The sequence below is a fragment of the Rana temporaria genome, chromosome 10 (assembly GCF_905171775.1).
Source record: "Rana temporaria chromosome 10, aRanTem1.1, whole genome shotgun sequence".
NCBI lineage: Eukaryota > Metazoa > Chordata > Amphibia > Anura > Ranidae > Rana > Rana temporaria.
Genome location: NC_053498.1, coordinates 103,157,296 through 103,175,095, shown reverse-complemented (window position 1 = coordinate 103,175,095; position 17,800 = coordinate 103,157,296). Strand labels below are relative to the sequence as shown.

The window sequence follows — 17,800 nt, the reverse complement described above, 5'->3', positions numbered from 1 at the left end:
ATTTTGACTTTACACATGTTTGGTTCACTCTGTTGCAATCCACACAGTTCTGGTCGCACCAGTCCATGACAGCGAGCTTGAAAAGACACAAGTCCGTCAAGTCCAACCTATGTGTGTGATTGTATGCCCGTATTAAATTGTATATCCCTGTATTTTGTGGTCGTTCAGGTGCTTATCTAATAGTTTTTTTTTTAATATAGATGCTCCCCGATCCGCGCTGAAACAACTGTTTGTATAAGAGAATTTAACATGCTAACCACTCTGATGAGGCGTACACACGATCATTTTGCGGGTGGTAAAAAACAAAGTTTTTCAGGCTCTAGAAGAAAAGTTTTTTTCAACTTGATCATTAAAACGGTCTTGCCTACACACGATCGTGAAAAAAAAAATGCTCTAGCGAAGCGCGGTGACGTACAACACGTAGGACGGCACTATAAAGGGGAAGTTCCATTTGGATGACGCCACCCTTTGGGCTGCTTTAGCTGATTTTGTGTTGGTAAAAGACGATTTGCGCTTTTCTGTCTGTTACAGTGTGATGAATGTGCTTACTCCATTACGAACGGTATTTTTACCAGAACGAGCGCTTCCGTCTCATAACTTGCTTCTGAGCATGCGTGGATTTTTCACTTCGTTAAAGCCTACACATGACCATTTTTTACAACCCGAAAAACGACAACGTTAAAAAGGTCGTGAAAAAATAGAGCATGTTCGAATATTTTTTTGCCCGTTTTTCAGAACCCGAAAAATGCTCTGAAGCCCACACACGATTAGTTTTTAATGACATAAAAAAAAAACGTAATTTTTTACAACCCAAAAAATTATCGTGTGTACGCGGCATCACAGTAAAGAACCCTCTACACAGTTTAAGGTTAAACCGCCTTTCTTCTCGTTTTAGTGAATCTATAAAATTACCTTTCGCAGAAAAGCTTTATCCATATTGTGGGGGTCTCCAGTACGGCATTTATACATTGAAATCATATCCCATCTTAAGTGTCTCCTCTCCAGAGAGAAGAAGTACAGTGCTCTTAACCTTTCCTCATAACCAAGGTCCTCCAGACCCTTTATTAGTTTTGTTGCCCTTCTCTGCACTCTCTCTAATTCCAGCACATCCTTCCTGAGGACTGGTGCCTAGAACTGGACAGCATACTCCAGGTGCAGAGTCCTGTAGAGTGGGAGAATTATCGTTTTATCTCTACAGTTAATCCCCTTTTTAATGCATCCCATTGGCTTTGCTTGCAGCAGTTGGCATTGCATGCCATTGCTGAGCCTGTCATCTACTAGGACCCCCAGGTCCTTTCCCATCCTAGATTCCCCCAAAGGTTCTTCCCCTAGTGAGTATATTGCATTCATATTTTTTTTCAAATGCATTACCGGTATTTAAAATGTTTCTACATTACAAGGTTCCCACATCCTGCAGAAAAGTTATTGCCCTGCTTTTAAATATTGGTGCTACGTTGGCTTTTCTCCAATCAGCAGGTACCATTCCAGTCAGTAGACTATTTATAAAAATTAGGGGCAATGGTCTGGCAATTACTTGACTGAGTTCCTAAGGACCCTCGGGTGCAAGCCGCCTGGTCCCGGTGACTTATTAATGTTAAGTTTTTCAAGTCTATTTCTAATTCTGTCCTCTGTTAGACATGCAGGTGCTTTCTTTTGACACGTCATGAGGATAAACATTGCATTTTTGGTTACTGAAGCCCCCCGATTCCCTTGTGAAGACTGAGTAGAAGAATAAATTCAAAACCTTTTCCATCTCTCCATCCTTAATAACCAGATTCCCTACATCATTCTCAATATATTCTGACCTCCCTTTCTTGCTATTTATGTACTTAAAGAATTTCTTGGGATTTTTTTTTACTCTCCTCCGCTATGTGCCTTTCGTCTTCTATCTTAGCCACCCTTACATTTCTTATTGCATTCTTTGTAAAGTTGGATGATCCCTCGGCCTTGTATTTTTTGCTTTGCTTTTATATGCAGTTTTACGTTGGAGTTAAGCCACCCAGGACTTTTATTAGCTCTTTTAAATGTATTTCCCATTGGGATCCACTGGCTAATACCCTTATGTAATATGCTTTTAAAGCATACCCATTTTTCCTCCATGTTTTGTTCCTAAGAGTATATCCCAATTTGTATCCTCTAGCAAGGATCGTAGTTTAGGGAAGTTGGCTCTTTTTAAATTCAGTGTCTTTGTATTCCCCTTATGTTTCTTATTTGTGTGATTTAAACTAAAACAAATTGAACTGTGATCGCTATTTTCTAAATTGCCCTGTATTTCCACATCCGTGATCAGGTCTTTATTGTTGGTAATCAGTAGGTCTAGTAACGCTTTGTTTCTAGTTGGTGCATTTACCTTCTGACCCATGAAATTGTCCTGCAAGACATTCAGTAACTGGCGTGCCTTAGATGAATGCGCAGTTCCTTCCACCCAGTCTATGTCTGGATAAATAAAATCCCCCGTTATAATGACACTTCCCATTCTTGCCGCTAATCCAAATTGTGATAGGAGGTCCACCTCCGCCTCTTCCCTCTGGTTAGGGGGCCTATAGCATACTCCCAGTATTACTTTCCCCTTAGTTTCCTTCCTTTGTAGCTCTACCCATAAGGATTCCACCTCCTCCCTTGCTCCCTTAGTGATGTCATCTCTCACATTCACTTGTACATAATTTTTGATATACAGGCATACCCCTTACCCTTTTTTACCCTCTCTCTCTCTGTGATATAGGGGATATAGGGAATACCCTTGAATGGTTGCCAGCCAATCATGAGATCTGTCGAACCAAGTCTCTGTAATTCCTACAAAATGCAAATCTTCCTCATACAACAGTAGCTCTAGTTTTGCCATCTTGTCCGCCAAACTCCTGGCATTGGTGAACATGCCACGTAGTTAAGACCAGTCACATCCTATCTCCTTATTGGGTGCTCTGGGGTTGCAAATATGACTTGTTACTATACTTACCTTGGGTCTAGGTGCTTTAGTGCCTAGTTTAAAAGCCCCTCTAAATTTTTGGCAGATCTGCACCCTCCTCATTTAGGTGCAGTCCGTCCCTTTTAAAGAGCTAGTAACTGACTGAGAAGTCTGCCCAGTTCTCCAGGAACCCAAACCCCTCCTTTCTACACCAGCTATATTTTATCTTTAAGAATGAAGCATGCAATGCTGAGCACTTTTTACAAGCAGGAATACTAAGATGCAAATGTACCAAGGGACTCCCAGTTCTAAGAATAGAAGGAATCGCATCTATTTTTGCCCTTCCCTCATTAGAGATGTTTTTTCTTGAAGCTAGCTAATGCAATTGATTTGAACAATACATTTCAGAATAATAGATCAGACTATAACATCTGATTGGTAGCTGTAGGTTACAGAACATCCAGCTGTGTGTACTGTGTTGTTAAGTAATGCCTTGTAAAACGATCAGAATTTCTGATGAAAAAAGTCTGACGGAATTTTTTCATCGGATATTCCGACCATGTGTGTGCCCCATCGTAGTTTTTTCCTTTGGAAATTCCGACGGACTTAGAAAGAGAACATGTTCGGAAATTCTGTTCGTCTGTATGGAACCCGCGACGGGGAAAAAAACACGCATGCTCAGAATCAAGTCGGTGCATGCTCGGAAGCATTGAACTTCATCTTTCTCAGCTCGTCGTAGTGTTGAACATCACTGCGCTCTTGACAGTCGGAATTTGGTGTGACGGTCTGTATGCAAGATGGCTTGAACGGAATTCCGTTGGAAAAATCCGTCTGAGTTTATCCCAACGGAAATTCCGATCGTGTATACAAGGCATTAGACTTTAAATAGGACATTAGGGGATTCAAAATGACATATCCACCATGCCTTAAGTCCTTGAGACTAATCTCTAATCTCTGAATCTCTTGCTAATCTTCTAGAAATATGTACAAAAAAAAATACTTTTTTTTTCTTTTACAATATAGTGGAATACCCGTGTGGGTGAGATTATTCACATGCTTGTAGTTACATTCTTGTTTTAAATTGTTTTTTTTTTAGTATGGTGAACCACTAATAAACAAAGTAATTAGGAATAAGGCCTGAGAACTAAAGTGAATGATTAAAAGTGGAGAAATATGTTCACATTTATTTTACGTTTTCCATAAAGTTAATTAGTCTGCTAGTTATATCCAGAATCTGTGTTGTGAAATATTAATAATAACCTTAATTGATGCTGACCAAAACCATTTCTTTTAGTTGGCCCTGGATAAGGAATTAATTGACTTCGGCATGCATGTCATTGGAGAGACAGCGACACTGACTGTGACATTAACAAATCAAGGAGCTCTCGGGACAAACTTCCATGTTAGGCCATTGACTCAGACTAACAACATAGGAAAGACACCTGTAGATGTCTTCTCTGAGCAAATGGTAAGTAATTAATAAAGCATAACAGAGCAGCTGTGAGCAAGAAGTAAAATCCTTCAATGCTCATGCAATCTGCTGACTTTATTTCAGTTTAAGTTTAAATAACATCCCTATAATCTCTCAGCCTCATGCTATGCAACTTTTCTGCTTACAACCAGATTCACACCATGTGTTTTACTGTGACATACAGTGACACAAAAACTGTGGTGCTGTCCATTGAATTGCAGGACACCCCAGCCTACATTCCCAAGGCACTACAGTGGACCTACATTTTAGCACACCATAACACATAGTAAACCGTGAAAGGAAAAATAGTGCATTTAAAGGTCCTTGGTTGTGCGTTGGCACCCCTTTTAAAACAAATGGGTTGCCTTATCCCAGCTAACGTTAATGCATGTGGTAACTTGCTGCAAAGATTTAAACCTGGCTTCCAAGGGACTGCTATTTGAAATGAACATTTAATGTAAATTTTTTTCTGAATGATTGCTACATATCTACAATGTGGCTTTTCTAGAATTCACATAATAGTATGGTTTGCCCATTAAAGACCTATTCCATACCAAACACAGCATTTGTTTCAATTCAAAGTTATGAGTGAATTTGGTAACATAAAATTTAAGCCGCGATAATGTTTATTTTTTTTTTTATTTACAGATAACTCCATTTTCGCCTGATCTCATACCTAGAGACACAAATACCTCTGTCTCCATGAATTCCACAAAGCAGGAACATTTAGAAACTTTAGACTATAACCAAACAGAACCTGCAAGAGAAGAAACAACTCTACCAGATGAGGGACCCAGAAGTGCTAATCTACAAAACGAAATAAACATTGGTAGGTTAAAGGAGTTCTATGGTCACAGCATACACTTTCATTTTTTTAACATCAGCATTGTAATAGTAATGCAAACAATAGTTATTTTTGACAATCCAGTATAAGCTCACCAGAAAAAAAATCTAAGGATTACAGGCCTATGGACAACATATGCCATGGTACATTGCTGCCTGCAAGTAGTAATTACTGCACTGACTCTACCTCCCAAAACTGATCTCAGCGTCTCTGTAGTTCAGAAGGCAGTCTCTGTGAAATGTGTGACACAGCAGTTCATAAACACAGGGCATAGTGGATACATGTCACAGAATTCAAGGAAGTATATGTGTGAGGATCTTCACAAAGTTTACAAACTTCAAGATCATTCAGAATAATAAGAATAGGCTTAAAATAGTTGAAATTCGATGTGAAAATGTATGGAATGATTTTAAATGTTGACCAAAGATGCACTTTAAATTACAATTACCAGCCTCTTTCCAGAAATGCAATATAAGTCATATTTTTATGGCTGCCTTGTGTTCCCACTTGAGGATATGTCTGTGACACCAGTGACCAGGACAGGAAACGGAGAGATCTCCCTAACGAAGATATAGATAGCAATAAAACCTATCAGAGGTTCCAACCCAATCAAAACTAGAAAAATATGTTCTGGCAAGGTTTTAAATTCTAGAATTGAGAATTCTCCTGGTCAAATGAAAGCAACCAATGCATTTCTCTCTTGAGGGGGTTACTGTAAACTTCTAATGCAACCAGTGTCATTATGTAATTACTTTAGAAATCCATCCATACAGCAAGGGAGAATAATCCTTAAAGGGTAATTCCACTTTCGTGCCGGAGAAAAAATAGGAAATCAAGAAAAAAATATATAGCTTATACAATTGTGACACATTTGAAAGAAGCAGAGATTTCCCCACGGGGCTTTTTAGCAGCAAAAAGCGAGTCAGAGGTTTTGTAAAAAAGATCACTGATTTTATTATGAAAGAACAATTGAGTCTAAGGCCCCGTACACACCATAGAATCCATCCGCAGATAAATCCCAGCAAATGGGTTTCAGCGGATAGATCCTATGGTGTGTACACGCCAGCGGATCTTTTTCCGCGTATATATCTCCCCTGGGATGGATTCCAGCAGATCGGATATTTGCTGACATGCAGAACATATCCATCTGCTGGAATCCATCCCAACAGATGGATCCGCTGGTCTGTACAGACTCACCGGATCCATCCGTCCGAAGGGATCCCCCGCATGCGTCGTAATGATTCGACGCATGCGTGGAATTCCTTATATGACAGCGTTGCGCACGTCGCCGCATCATAATCCCGGCGACGGCGCGACACGTCATCGCCAGAGGATTTCGGCGCGGATTTCAATGCGATGGTGAGTACACTCCATCGCAGAGAAATCTGCTGAAATCCTCAAGAGGATTTATCCGCGGAAACGGTCCGCTGGACCGTATCCGCGGATAAATCCTCCCGTGTGTATGGGGCCTAAGGCGTATACAGAAGTTAAAATATAAGCTCTGGTATATACAAGCGAGACAATTATTGACTAAGAAAAAGTATACATCAAGAGGTATTTCACTGTTGAAATTGGTGTTTACACCATCCGATGTATGGAAATGTCCCAATGCATTTCGACCTGTTGGGGTTTGGGTCTTTTTCAGGGGGTTCTTAAATTTCTACAAATACATCAAGAGATGACAGGTTTTAATATCCTCCATGTCATAATCTACGGTATCCAATACAGTCATATTTCATAAATGTACATTATCATTCGTTCTATTTCATAATTGCTGTGTATATACCCTTTTCTGTCAGAAGTGGATTGCTTAGACAAAGACTTCATTAAAAACCAAAAGATCCCCTCAAAAGCGATCCCTGACCTCACTGATGATGATTCCACTCCCCCAGCTCCAGGAGGACAACCTCAGTCTGTGGGTCTTATAAGTGGGTCACACAATGATAGGCCCCTCTCGGAGGGAACGCATGGGCAAGTACACCTGAAAATTAAAATTATATATAATATTAACATGTCGGAAAGTAAGGGCAGGCTTTAGAGGATACTACAGGAGGGAAAATACCCCCTCTCTGTGCTGCTGGGTGCAACTGATCTCCCATTATATTAATATTCTATTTGTACTCATTCTCAGTGCGGAGACCGGTCAGCTCATATCCGGTCCCGTGCACATGGTAACAATCCATTTAATGTATGATAGATTCTTTTCATTTTATTTTTATGTTCTATATTTTTTATTTATTTTTTATATTTTTACAATGTTCAACTTTATATTTAACAGGTAATAATGCATTATTAAAAAATGGTGGTGTTCATAAATGATCTGTAGATCGCCATGGTGAGGTGTTGGTGAGTGTGTCACCTCTCGTGTGGTGGTAGAAAATTATATAAGTGCAATGCATCAAATAGATGCATCTCATATAATTGTATGTGAGTGTGATATATTTCATAAAAAGGAAAGGGGGTGAAAAGAATTAAATAAGCAAAATTGTGACACAAGTTTAAATTTTTTTGCTTGCAGTTTTCTTGTCGGGAAAACTGCTATGGAGCATACACACGGCCGGTTTTCCCGACCAGAAGAAAACATGGCCGTTTTCCCGTCGGGAAAACCGATCATGTGTACGAGGCACAAAGGGATGCAGACCCTGCAGATTTCCTCATTATAGCCCTGCAGGTGCACACCTAATAGATATATATGAAACCACTCCCTCTAGACTCACTCATCACTAATGCCCCGTACACACCATCACTTTATGTGATGAAAAAAAATTACGTTTTTAAAAACGTCACTTTAATTGACCGTGTGTGGGGGAAAACGTCGTTTTATGTCTTCTAAAAAACGACCAAAAAAAAATTGAAGCATGCTTCAATTTCTATGTGTCGTTTTTCAAAACGTCAACTTTTACTTCACAGAAATTGACTGTGTGTAGCAAAAAACGTAGTTTAAAACGACGTTTTTTCATCCATGCATGCCCAGAAGCTACTTATGAAGCGAGCTTCAATGGAAAAATGTGGTGGAACGTAACCTCGCTTTGCTAGAACATTGTGAGAAAAACGATGGTGTGTAGGCAACTTCGTCTTTGAAAATTTAAGTTTCAAAAACATCATTTTTTACTTCACAGAAAATGTCGTTTTTTTTCATCACATAAAGTGATGGTGTGTACGGGGCATGAGGCTCAAAGGAACACACATGGATTACTTCAGAATCACAAAAGGTAGGAATCTGCAACAAAGGTTGTTATAATCGTTGCAAAGTACATAGATCACCCAGAGGGGAATTTTTTTTCTCACCAAAAGTGGAGTTACTCTTTAACCACTTAAGCCCCGGACCAAAATGTAGCTAAAGGCCCAGGCCAGGTTTTGCGATTCGGCACTGCGTCGATTTAACAGACAATTGCGCGGTCGTGCGACGTGGCTCCCAAACAAAATTGACGTCCTTTTTTTCCCACAAATAGAGCTTTCTTTTGGTGGTATTTGATCACCTCTGCGGTTTTTATTTTTTGCGTTATAAACAAAAATAGAGCGACAGTTTTGAAAAAAATGCAATATTTTTTACTTTTTGCTATAATAAATATCCCCCAAAAACATATATAACATTTTTTTTTCCTCAGTTTAGGCCGATACGTATTCTTCTACCTATTTTTGGTAAAAAAAATCGCAATAAGTGTTTATCGATTGGTTTGCGCAAAATTTATAGCGTTTACAAAATAGGGGATAGTTTTATTGCATTTTTATAAAAAAAAAATTTTTTAACTACTATTGGCGGCGATCAGCGATTTTTTTCGTGACTGCGACATTATGGCGGACACTTCGGACAATTTTGATACATTTTTGGGACCATTGTCATTTTTACAGCAAAAAATGCATTTAAATTGCATTGTTTATTGTGAAAATGACAGTTGCAGTTTGGGAGTTAACCACAGGGGGCGCTGTAGGAGTTATGTTTCACCTAGTGTGTGTTTACAATTGTAGGGGGGTGTGGCTGTAGGTCTGACGTCATCGATTGTGTCTCCCTATAAAAGGGATGACACGATCGATGCTACAGCCACAGTGAAGCACGGGAAAGCCGTGTTTACATACGGCTCTCCCCGTTCTTCAGCTCCGGGGAGCGATCGCGAGGGGGTGGCTAGAAACGAATAGCCGCCCCCTCATCCCGGATCGCTCCCAGACGATTTCCGACCGCCGCATGTACCGGGGGGGGGGGGTCCCGATCGGACCCCCGTCCCGCGGAAAGGCAGGGACATACATGTATGCCCATCTGCCTGTACGTGCCATTCTGTGGACGTATATGTACATGCGGCGGTCGTTAAGTGGTTAAAGTGGATGTAAACCCTCACATATACCTAGTGAAATGAACAGCCTCAGATGATGCACAGGGATGAAAAAAATATCTCTACATAACTTTTACATGTATATCTGCTGTCTTCCGCTTTATATACTGCTTAGAACGTTCAGATTGCGTTAAAAGTTTTTCTCCTCCCGGTCAGCACTGCAGTGAATCCTGGGCATACAGCCAAGACAGCTGATTGGGGGGGAAAGGCACATACCACACATCTCATAAGTAGAGACTTTCAGAGCTGATCGTTGAATAGTTCATCTATTTATAGAATCCTCCCCAACACAAAACTCTGGCTGCAAAACTCTTCACCAGAGCTTCACCGGTTGCCATTGGAGTCCTCTTCCACTCCTCTATGATGACATCTTGGAGCTGGTGGATGTTAAAGAGCTTGCGCTCCTCCACTTTCCATTTGAGGATGCCCCACAGATGCTCAATAGGGTTTAGGTCTAGAAATATGCTTGGCCAGTCCATCACCTTTACCCTCAGCATCTTTAGCAAGGCAGTGGCTGTCTTTGAGGTGTGTTTGTGGTCGTTATCATGTTGGAATACTGTCCTGCAGCTCAGTCTCCGAAGAGAGGGGATCATGCTCTGCTTCAGTATGTCACAGTACATGTTGGTATACATGGTTCCCTCAATTATAGCAAAGTGTAATTTCTTCAGTGTTGTCACATGAAAAGATATAATAAAATATTTACAAAAATGTGAGGGGTGTACTCCCTTTAGTGAGATACTTTGTGTGCCCAGCTCAAATTTAATGAATCGGGTTTACATCCGCTTTAACACTACCTAGTGAGCATTGCATTGCAGCTGTGCTAAAATCAAAAATGTACACACTTTACCTTATCCCAAGCTCTATGTAATTTATTATAGCTAGAATGTCACAGAGCACCTAACAGGGTGGGAGAATTGTTTACTGTAGCAGTCTCCAAATAACACAAAACCAGTTGGTGGTTTAAAGTATATCTTAAGCCACAACTATGTGCTCTAGTTTTTGATAGAGTAGTGAAAGTTTAGAACCACTGTCAGGTTTTTATTGCTATCAGTGCCCGTGCTCTGGAGATTTCCCCTCCCTGTTGGTCCAGTTGATTACAGCACAGAAAAAGATGGGAAGCGAGAGGTAAAGGGAAACTGGAACACTGGGGGGTTATTTACGAATAGTAAATCCACTTTGCACTACAAGTGTACTGCAAGTGTACTTGGAAGTTCAGTTTTCTGTAGATCTAAGGGGGACATGCAAGGAAAATAAAAAACAGCATTTTAGCTTGCACATGATTGGATGATAAAATCAGCAGAGCGTCCCCTGAGATCTACAGCGACTGCACTTCCAAGTGTACTTGTAGTGCAAAGTGGATTTGCCCTTCGTAAATAACCCCCACTGTGTTAGGGTTCTGGTACCACATCAAACCAACTACAACTTCATCTAAAATGAAATGATAAAAATGGCTTTGGATATACTTTAACCACTTCAGCCTTGGAAGGTTTTATCCACTTCCTGACCAGGCCATATTTTGCGATACGGCACTGCGTTGCTTTAACTGACAATTGCGCGGTCTTGCGATGCTGTACCCAAATAAAATGAATGTCCTTTAGGTTTCTTTTGGTGGTATTTGATCACTGCGGTTTTTATGCGCTATAAACAAAAAAAATACTGACCATATTTCCTGTTGCTATAATACATATCCCCAAAAAAATGTCTTCATCAATTTAGGACAATATGTATTCTTCTACGTTTCTTTGGGTAAAAAAATATCCCAATAAGCATATATTGATTGGTTTGTGCAAATGTTATAGCATCTACAAAATAGGGGATTGATTTAGGGACCTTTTAATTGTTTATTGTTTTTAATGGTAATGGCAGCGATCTGCGTTTTTAGCGGGTGGACAAATCTGGCCCCAAGTGACACTTTTTGGTGACCGGTGACACCAATACAGTGATCAGTACTAAACAAAATGTTTAGTGATCAAGGGGTTAAACGTGTTCCCTGAGAGGTGTTTCTAACTGTGGGGGGAGTGGATTCACTGGAGGAAAAAAGAGGTTGTGATTCAGCTTAGATGAAACATGATCTCACTTTTTTCCTCTCTGACAGAGCAGCGGTGTGCTTTGTTTACATCAGCTCACCACTGCTTTGTGTCTCCTGTCAACGATCGACGAGTCGTGGTAGCCATCGTGGCCGCCGGACCCGCTGATTGGCTCCCACTCTGTCCAATCACAGTACAGGTACGTAATTTTGCACTCCCGGGCCACCCTGCCACAGTAAATGTACGTGGAGCGATCCGGAAGTAGTTAAGAGAAGTACCTTATGGCCAAATCTGTTTTGGCCATACTTCTCTTGTGGATCAGAGGAGTGCCCTTACTTTTTTTTCTTCTGTCACCAGCGTCCGATCATAATGGGCTATTGCCCGCTATAGGCTGACAGAGCATGATCCACCTAGTTGCCTGGTTGACAGCTGGTTCCAACTCTCAGCACATGGCATAGAGCTGGAGCCAGGTGCACCTGCCCTCTCCACATCTTGTTGTTTCAGTGAGCACTGCCAGAGCAGATTGGAGAGCAGTGACTGACAGTCACTGCTCTCTGCTGTGAGCAGACTGTTTTAGAGCCAATGTGGAACAGTTGCAGCATAGAGGTGAGTATTGATGTTATTTTTTATTTGTTTTTGCCAATACTTCTCCTTTCACTCTGCAGCATAATAATACAATATGTGTGGACTAACTTTGGTATCTCTCAATTTTTGGATGTGTATCCATTGCAAGCTTTAAGTTTCCTTTAAAGCAGACACGGCTTCCTGAAACTGACTGAATGTTTGTTTGTAGAATATGTCAATGGGGAACCCCCTGTTGCTGTGGAAAACACACACAGTGGAGATGAACATCTGTATGGAGACACTCAGGAAGAAACCGCAGATATCAAGCTGGGTGAGGTATGTGTTCAAGGATAACTGCCAGAAACCCTTATGGTAGACTGCTGTATTATGCATATCAGTTTGAGAAATAATAAAAAGCCACAGAACTTTGGTACCTGATTTTTTGTACCTTGGGTATAATGCAAAACCTTCCATGGATATTTTTTTTGCCATTGATGTAAATGAAATATACAGATTTTTTTATAAGACTACTACAGGCTAAAATAGAGGGCAAAATAAATAAAACTGGAATATAATCTCTATGTTTAATGCTATGCTTTATAAACTGAATGTCATGGATATATCAGAAGTATACAGTATATTTGTAAAATAATAATTTTAATCAATGGAAATACATATTAAACATGGTTTATAAGCATGTAAACGTAAAGTGGAGTTTCCATCCCAATTTTCTTTTCATTATTGTGCTCATTAGACCTTAAAAAGTAAAAAAAATAATATATATGTTTTTTTTACTCATCTGGAAATGCCTGTTGCTTTGCAGTCCCACAAAATCTGCCTTTGAAACCATCTAGAATTCTGACATCATCTCCCTCTAATGCTCCTGGGAAATGTGTGTCATAATTTCCCAGGATGCAGTGCGCTGTCCAATTATTACTCCCCATCCAAGACTTCCAGGAAGTAAGTGCTTGTAGGATTCACAATGCCCACAAGCAAAATGACAACGGTGTAGACATAGTTTTATAACCTATCTTTTTTGAATATCTATGCGGATCGGCGGCGGATTGTAAAAAAGTAAGTGACCGGATTTATATTATAAAAACGCATGATGAAAGGACATACATTTAAAAAATGCTAATTGTGGTTGGAACTCCGCTTTAAAAAAAACTCTCCAAAACATTAAACATACAGAACATCTAGTGTACTTTTGTTTAATTAATAAGTTCACCTTTTAAAAAAATAAATGCATTTTAAAGGTGAAAAAAATTTGCATATTTTTTTTTCTACTAGGAGCCTGAAAAGCATTGCATCTGTGGTCAGCGTGCCATGTAGGACTCCTGCAGACTTGTCAGTGTATCTGTCTGCTTGTGCCTCGTATGAGCTGTCAGTTGCACTCTGACAGGAAAAAAAAATGAGCTCCCCGAGTGCTCAACAATGCCCTGGTAGTTCATTTAGAACTTCAAACCAATAGCCGCAAGGGATGCCGGCACTTGCAGTCTCCAAATCACAGAACTCTTGAATAAATGAGGCGGGCGGAGCCCCACACTGTTGCATTTTTTTTAAATAGTGACAGCGAGCGGGAGTAGAAGATCCCCCGCTTGCTATCCCTAGATGCAGCAGATCTCGGAGATGCTGCAGGAGTGGGAACATGTTACACATTCCACCATAAAAACAGGTGGAACATATAACATGTTCCGAAAGGTGAACTTATCCTTTGAATAAGGGATAACTGCCTGCGTGCTTGTTAGCAGCCTGTGTATTCTGGTGAGAGGAAGGAGTCTTTGGGCCAGATCCACATACAATTGCATCGGCGTAGCGTATCAGAGATACACTACGCCACCGTACCTTACCTGGCGTATATTCGAATCCTTAGCGAGTTCGCGCCTTAAGTTACGGTGATGTAGTGTATTTCTGGCGGCGGATTTGAAATTGGGCGGGTTGGGGGCGGGTTTCATTTAAATGAAGCGCGTCCCCGCACCGAATGAACTGCGCATGTGTCGTCACAAAATTTCCCGCGTGCATTGCACTAAATGACGTCGCTAGGATGTCATTTTTTTAACTTAGACGTGAGTTACGTCCATCCCTATTCACGGACGACTTACGCAAAAAAAAAAAAATTCAATTTTCGACGCGGGAACGACGGGCATACTTAACATGCCAATTCTATGTATACGCCGCAAAAAATACCAGCTTTAACTATACGCCGGAAAAAGCCGACTACAGACGACGTTCGAAAATGCGACGGCCGCGCATACGTTCGTGGATCGTCGTAAATCGCTAATTTGCATACCCGACACAGAAAACGCCACCCAGCGCACGCCGAAGTATTGCATCTTAGATCCGAAGGCGTACGAAGACGTACACCTGTCGGATCTAACCCAGAAGCCCTCGTATCTTGTTTTGAGGATTCAAAACAAAGATACAATGCGGGAATTTTGAAATTATGCGGCGTATCAATAGATACGCCGGCGTAATTTCTTTGTGAATCTGGCCCTATGACTCCCCTCCATGCCATGGTCTGTCTGTGGTAGAATTTGCCTGCTTTTCTGGTCTGTTTTATAGTGGAGCTGTCAACCAAGCTCCAGAAAGAAGTTGTTCTTGTTTGGAATAATCCACCTGTTGGCTGCATGTAGTAAATATGCATTATTGATGTGTGGTATTTCATGTTATGTCTAAAACTTTAAAAAAAAGTCACAGTAACTTTGCAAGCTACAGATCACTGACAATGCTAATCAAATCATTCACCTCCCAGTATCTTCTTCTCAGAATCATTGTTTTATGCTGTATTTGTTTTGTCTACTGTAATCCTTTTTTTTTAGGAAAGAGATGGAAAGATAGCACCTTTTACTTCAGTGAGAATTCCAATTATATTCACCCCAACATTCCCAGGAAAAGCAAGTGCATTGTTTGAGATCACTTTTGATAATCAAAGTTGTAAAGCTGTAAGTATTTTATATTTATAATGGTACTTTGTAAAAGTGGAAGCAAGACTTTAGTTCATTTTGCAACATCAAGTGGTCTGGAATATGACATTTAGTAATGCCGCGTACACACCATCACTTTATTTGATGAAAAAAAACGACATTTTTAAAAACGTCAATTTAAATGACCGTGTGTGGGGGAAAACGTCATTTTATGTCTTGTGAAAAACGGCAAAAAAAAATTGAAGCATGCTTCAATTTTATGTGTCATTTTTCAAAACATCGTTTTTTGTTTCACAGAAATCGACCGTGTGTAGCAAAAAACGACATTTAAAACAACGTTTTTAAACCTGCCCATGCCCAGAAGCTAATTTTGAAGCGAGCTTCAATGGAAAAAAGTGGTGAACGTAACCTTGCTTTGCTAGAGCATTGTGAAAAAACGATGGTGTGTAGGCAACGTCGTTTTTGAAAATTGAAGTTTCAAAAACGTCATTTTTTACTTCACAGAAAATGTCGTTTTTTTCCATCACATAAAGTGATGGTGTGTACGCGGCATAAGAGCTGAACGCCACTATTTTAGTCAAGAAGTTTGGTCTGATTACTTCAAAAGCTGGACGCTGATTGAAAAATGACCAGTGCAGGAAGTGTAGGCTGGTAATAGCAGCAGAGAGTTGGATCTTGAGGAATACATACGGTACGTAAGTAGAAGCAGGCACATTTTTTAGTGACAAACCAAAAAGTGCTGGTTTTGGTCACACCTTGCCAATAAACTCTAATATTAAGAAAGTTTAGACCTCACAACCAGCACAATATTCTTTCTTATTACCCCATTCTGGTTCTACTTAAAGGAGCTCCTGCTCATTTTTATGAGCTCTTTCACTAGTTGTGCTCCAGAAACAGGTCTATCTTGGCAAATTAGACACATGTGAGAGGTACATTGAAGCAAGGTTCACAGATAAATATTTGCCCATCTTCCACTTCTTCTTTTAGATTCCTATCATTGCCACTGGAGTGGCTATTGATGTTCCTGTGTATGTTCCAAATTCAAATGTTGATCTGAAGATCTGTACCTTTGATCGTCTGTACCAAGATAGTGTTGTTGTTAAAAACAGGTATGTTAGCTTTATAGAATTAATTTGGTCCAAAAGTTTTGAAATTTATGGTGCTCAGTAGAACCTGTTTAAGAATCTGGGGAACTTAACAGTAATTTGAGGTCCTGATGCACAAGTTGATTGCCTTTGGCCGGTATTGAGCTTTCTATAAAATGAAAGGATTTGAAGTTAAAAAAAACTGTGGGTGTATGAAGAGGGGCAATAGATTAGGCTCCATGTACACGGGACATTTTTACAACTGCTCTTAAATGATTAAACTTGACAGATAGTGATCCACCTTTAAAATGTCAGTTTTGCCACATTTACATGCCGTGTTTTGCCGCGTTTGCATTTTGAAGCGTTTTTTTTAAATGGCCAAAAACTAAAAACGCCTATAAACTAAACGCGAGTTACTCGCGTTTGGCATCTGAAACGTGGAAATCTTCTACATCTGAACCCATTTTTTTGCTTTCAAAGAAACGCTGTTAAACTAAACTGCCTAAAAACGGCAATAAATGAGACTGTGTACAGTCCAACTGCCCCTGAACGTACGTTTAGCAGCGTCCCATGTACATGGGGCCTTACACTATGTGAATTGAAACATTGTTAGTTGGTGGAACATTAATCTGGGACAAATATTTTCAGTGTGGTTGGATTTCGTGAGTTAAATCGCCTGTACCTGAGTTGTCACCTCTTGCGGCCTGCTATGGCCATTATAAGGGTGACAAGATGTTGCTCCAGGCACATCATGCATAACTTAGTTTTGCTTTATTTGCCTTTTGTATTCTGGAACATTTATATCTTTGTGACCATAATGACTGCAGTTTACATTTCATAAGCAATGAAATAATTGATTTACTACTGTAATTGGGGGAATCTGTATTGCTTGTCTTTGAGATTGCATCAATGGAGCAAAGCTAGGCATTTAACTGAGGTTACCTCCCTAACATATTCTGAGCCTGTAATAAAAAGGTGGTGGGTGGGTCAACACACTGACATCTATCCATCTAAACCTAAAGTATGAATCCTTGTATGATCTTTATGTAAAAACTGGGATAGGTAAATATGTTATCCATAGCAACCTGAGACTTCCTATCATTCTTAAACTCACTGAAAAAAAATGACAGCTGTATTCAGATTGGTTTCTTCCGATCATCAAAAATGCGGTGACGTACAACACTACGACAAGCCTAGAAAAATTAAGTTCAATGCTTCCGAGCATGTGTCAAATTGTCTCCGAGCATGAGTGTTTTTTCCGGAATTCCATACAGACGAACGGAATTTCCGAACATGTTTTCTTTCTAAGTCTCTCGGAATTTCCGACAGAAAAAGTCCAATGGGGCATACACATGGTCGGAATATCCGATGAAAAAAATTTGTCTGACTTTTTTTTCATCGAAAATTCCGACTGTGTATACACGGCATTAGAGTGGTGGAGATCTACCTGAACAACATGGGAGAAATCAAAAATCACCAGGCACAACACTAACCTAGCTAAACAATTAAAGGCAGTTTTGAAGAAAAATTGGGGCCAGTTCACTCCTGTGCATTTTCCACGTTTTTCCGGCATGGTGCATTTGGACAGCCCATTCATTTGAATGGGCTGCAAATCACACTGGAATGCAGAAAAAGCAGAAAAACTCCTGTTC

General features: G+C 40.2%; 1 protein-coding gene across 3 annotated transcripts in view; it reads left to right on the top strand.

Moving 5' to 3' along the window:
• The window catches only part of CFAP74 (cilia and flagella associated protein 74), a 195,612-nt gene that overhangs the window by 81,459 nt on the left and 96,353 nt on the right, over nucleotides 1–17,800 (top strand). For all 3 annotated transcript variants that reach the window (XM_040325889.1, XM_040325888.1, XM_040325887.1), the window contains exons 17-21: nucleotides 4,200–4,373; nucleotides 5,025–5,205; nucleotides 12,369–12,475; nucleotides 14,959–15,081; nucleotides 16,051–16,172. In XM_040325889.1, coding sequence (XP_040181823.1) covers nucleotides 4,200–4,373; nucleotides 5,025–5,205; nucleotides 12,369–12,475; nucleotides 14,959–15,081; nucleotides 16,051–16,172 — 707 coding nt within the window. The remainder of the gene's footprint in view (nucleotides 1–4,199; nucleotides 4,374–5,024; nucleotides 5,206–12,368; nucleotides 12,476–14,958; nucleotides 15,082–16,050; nucleotides 16,173–17,800) is intronic.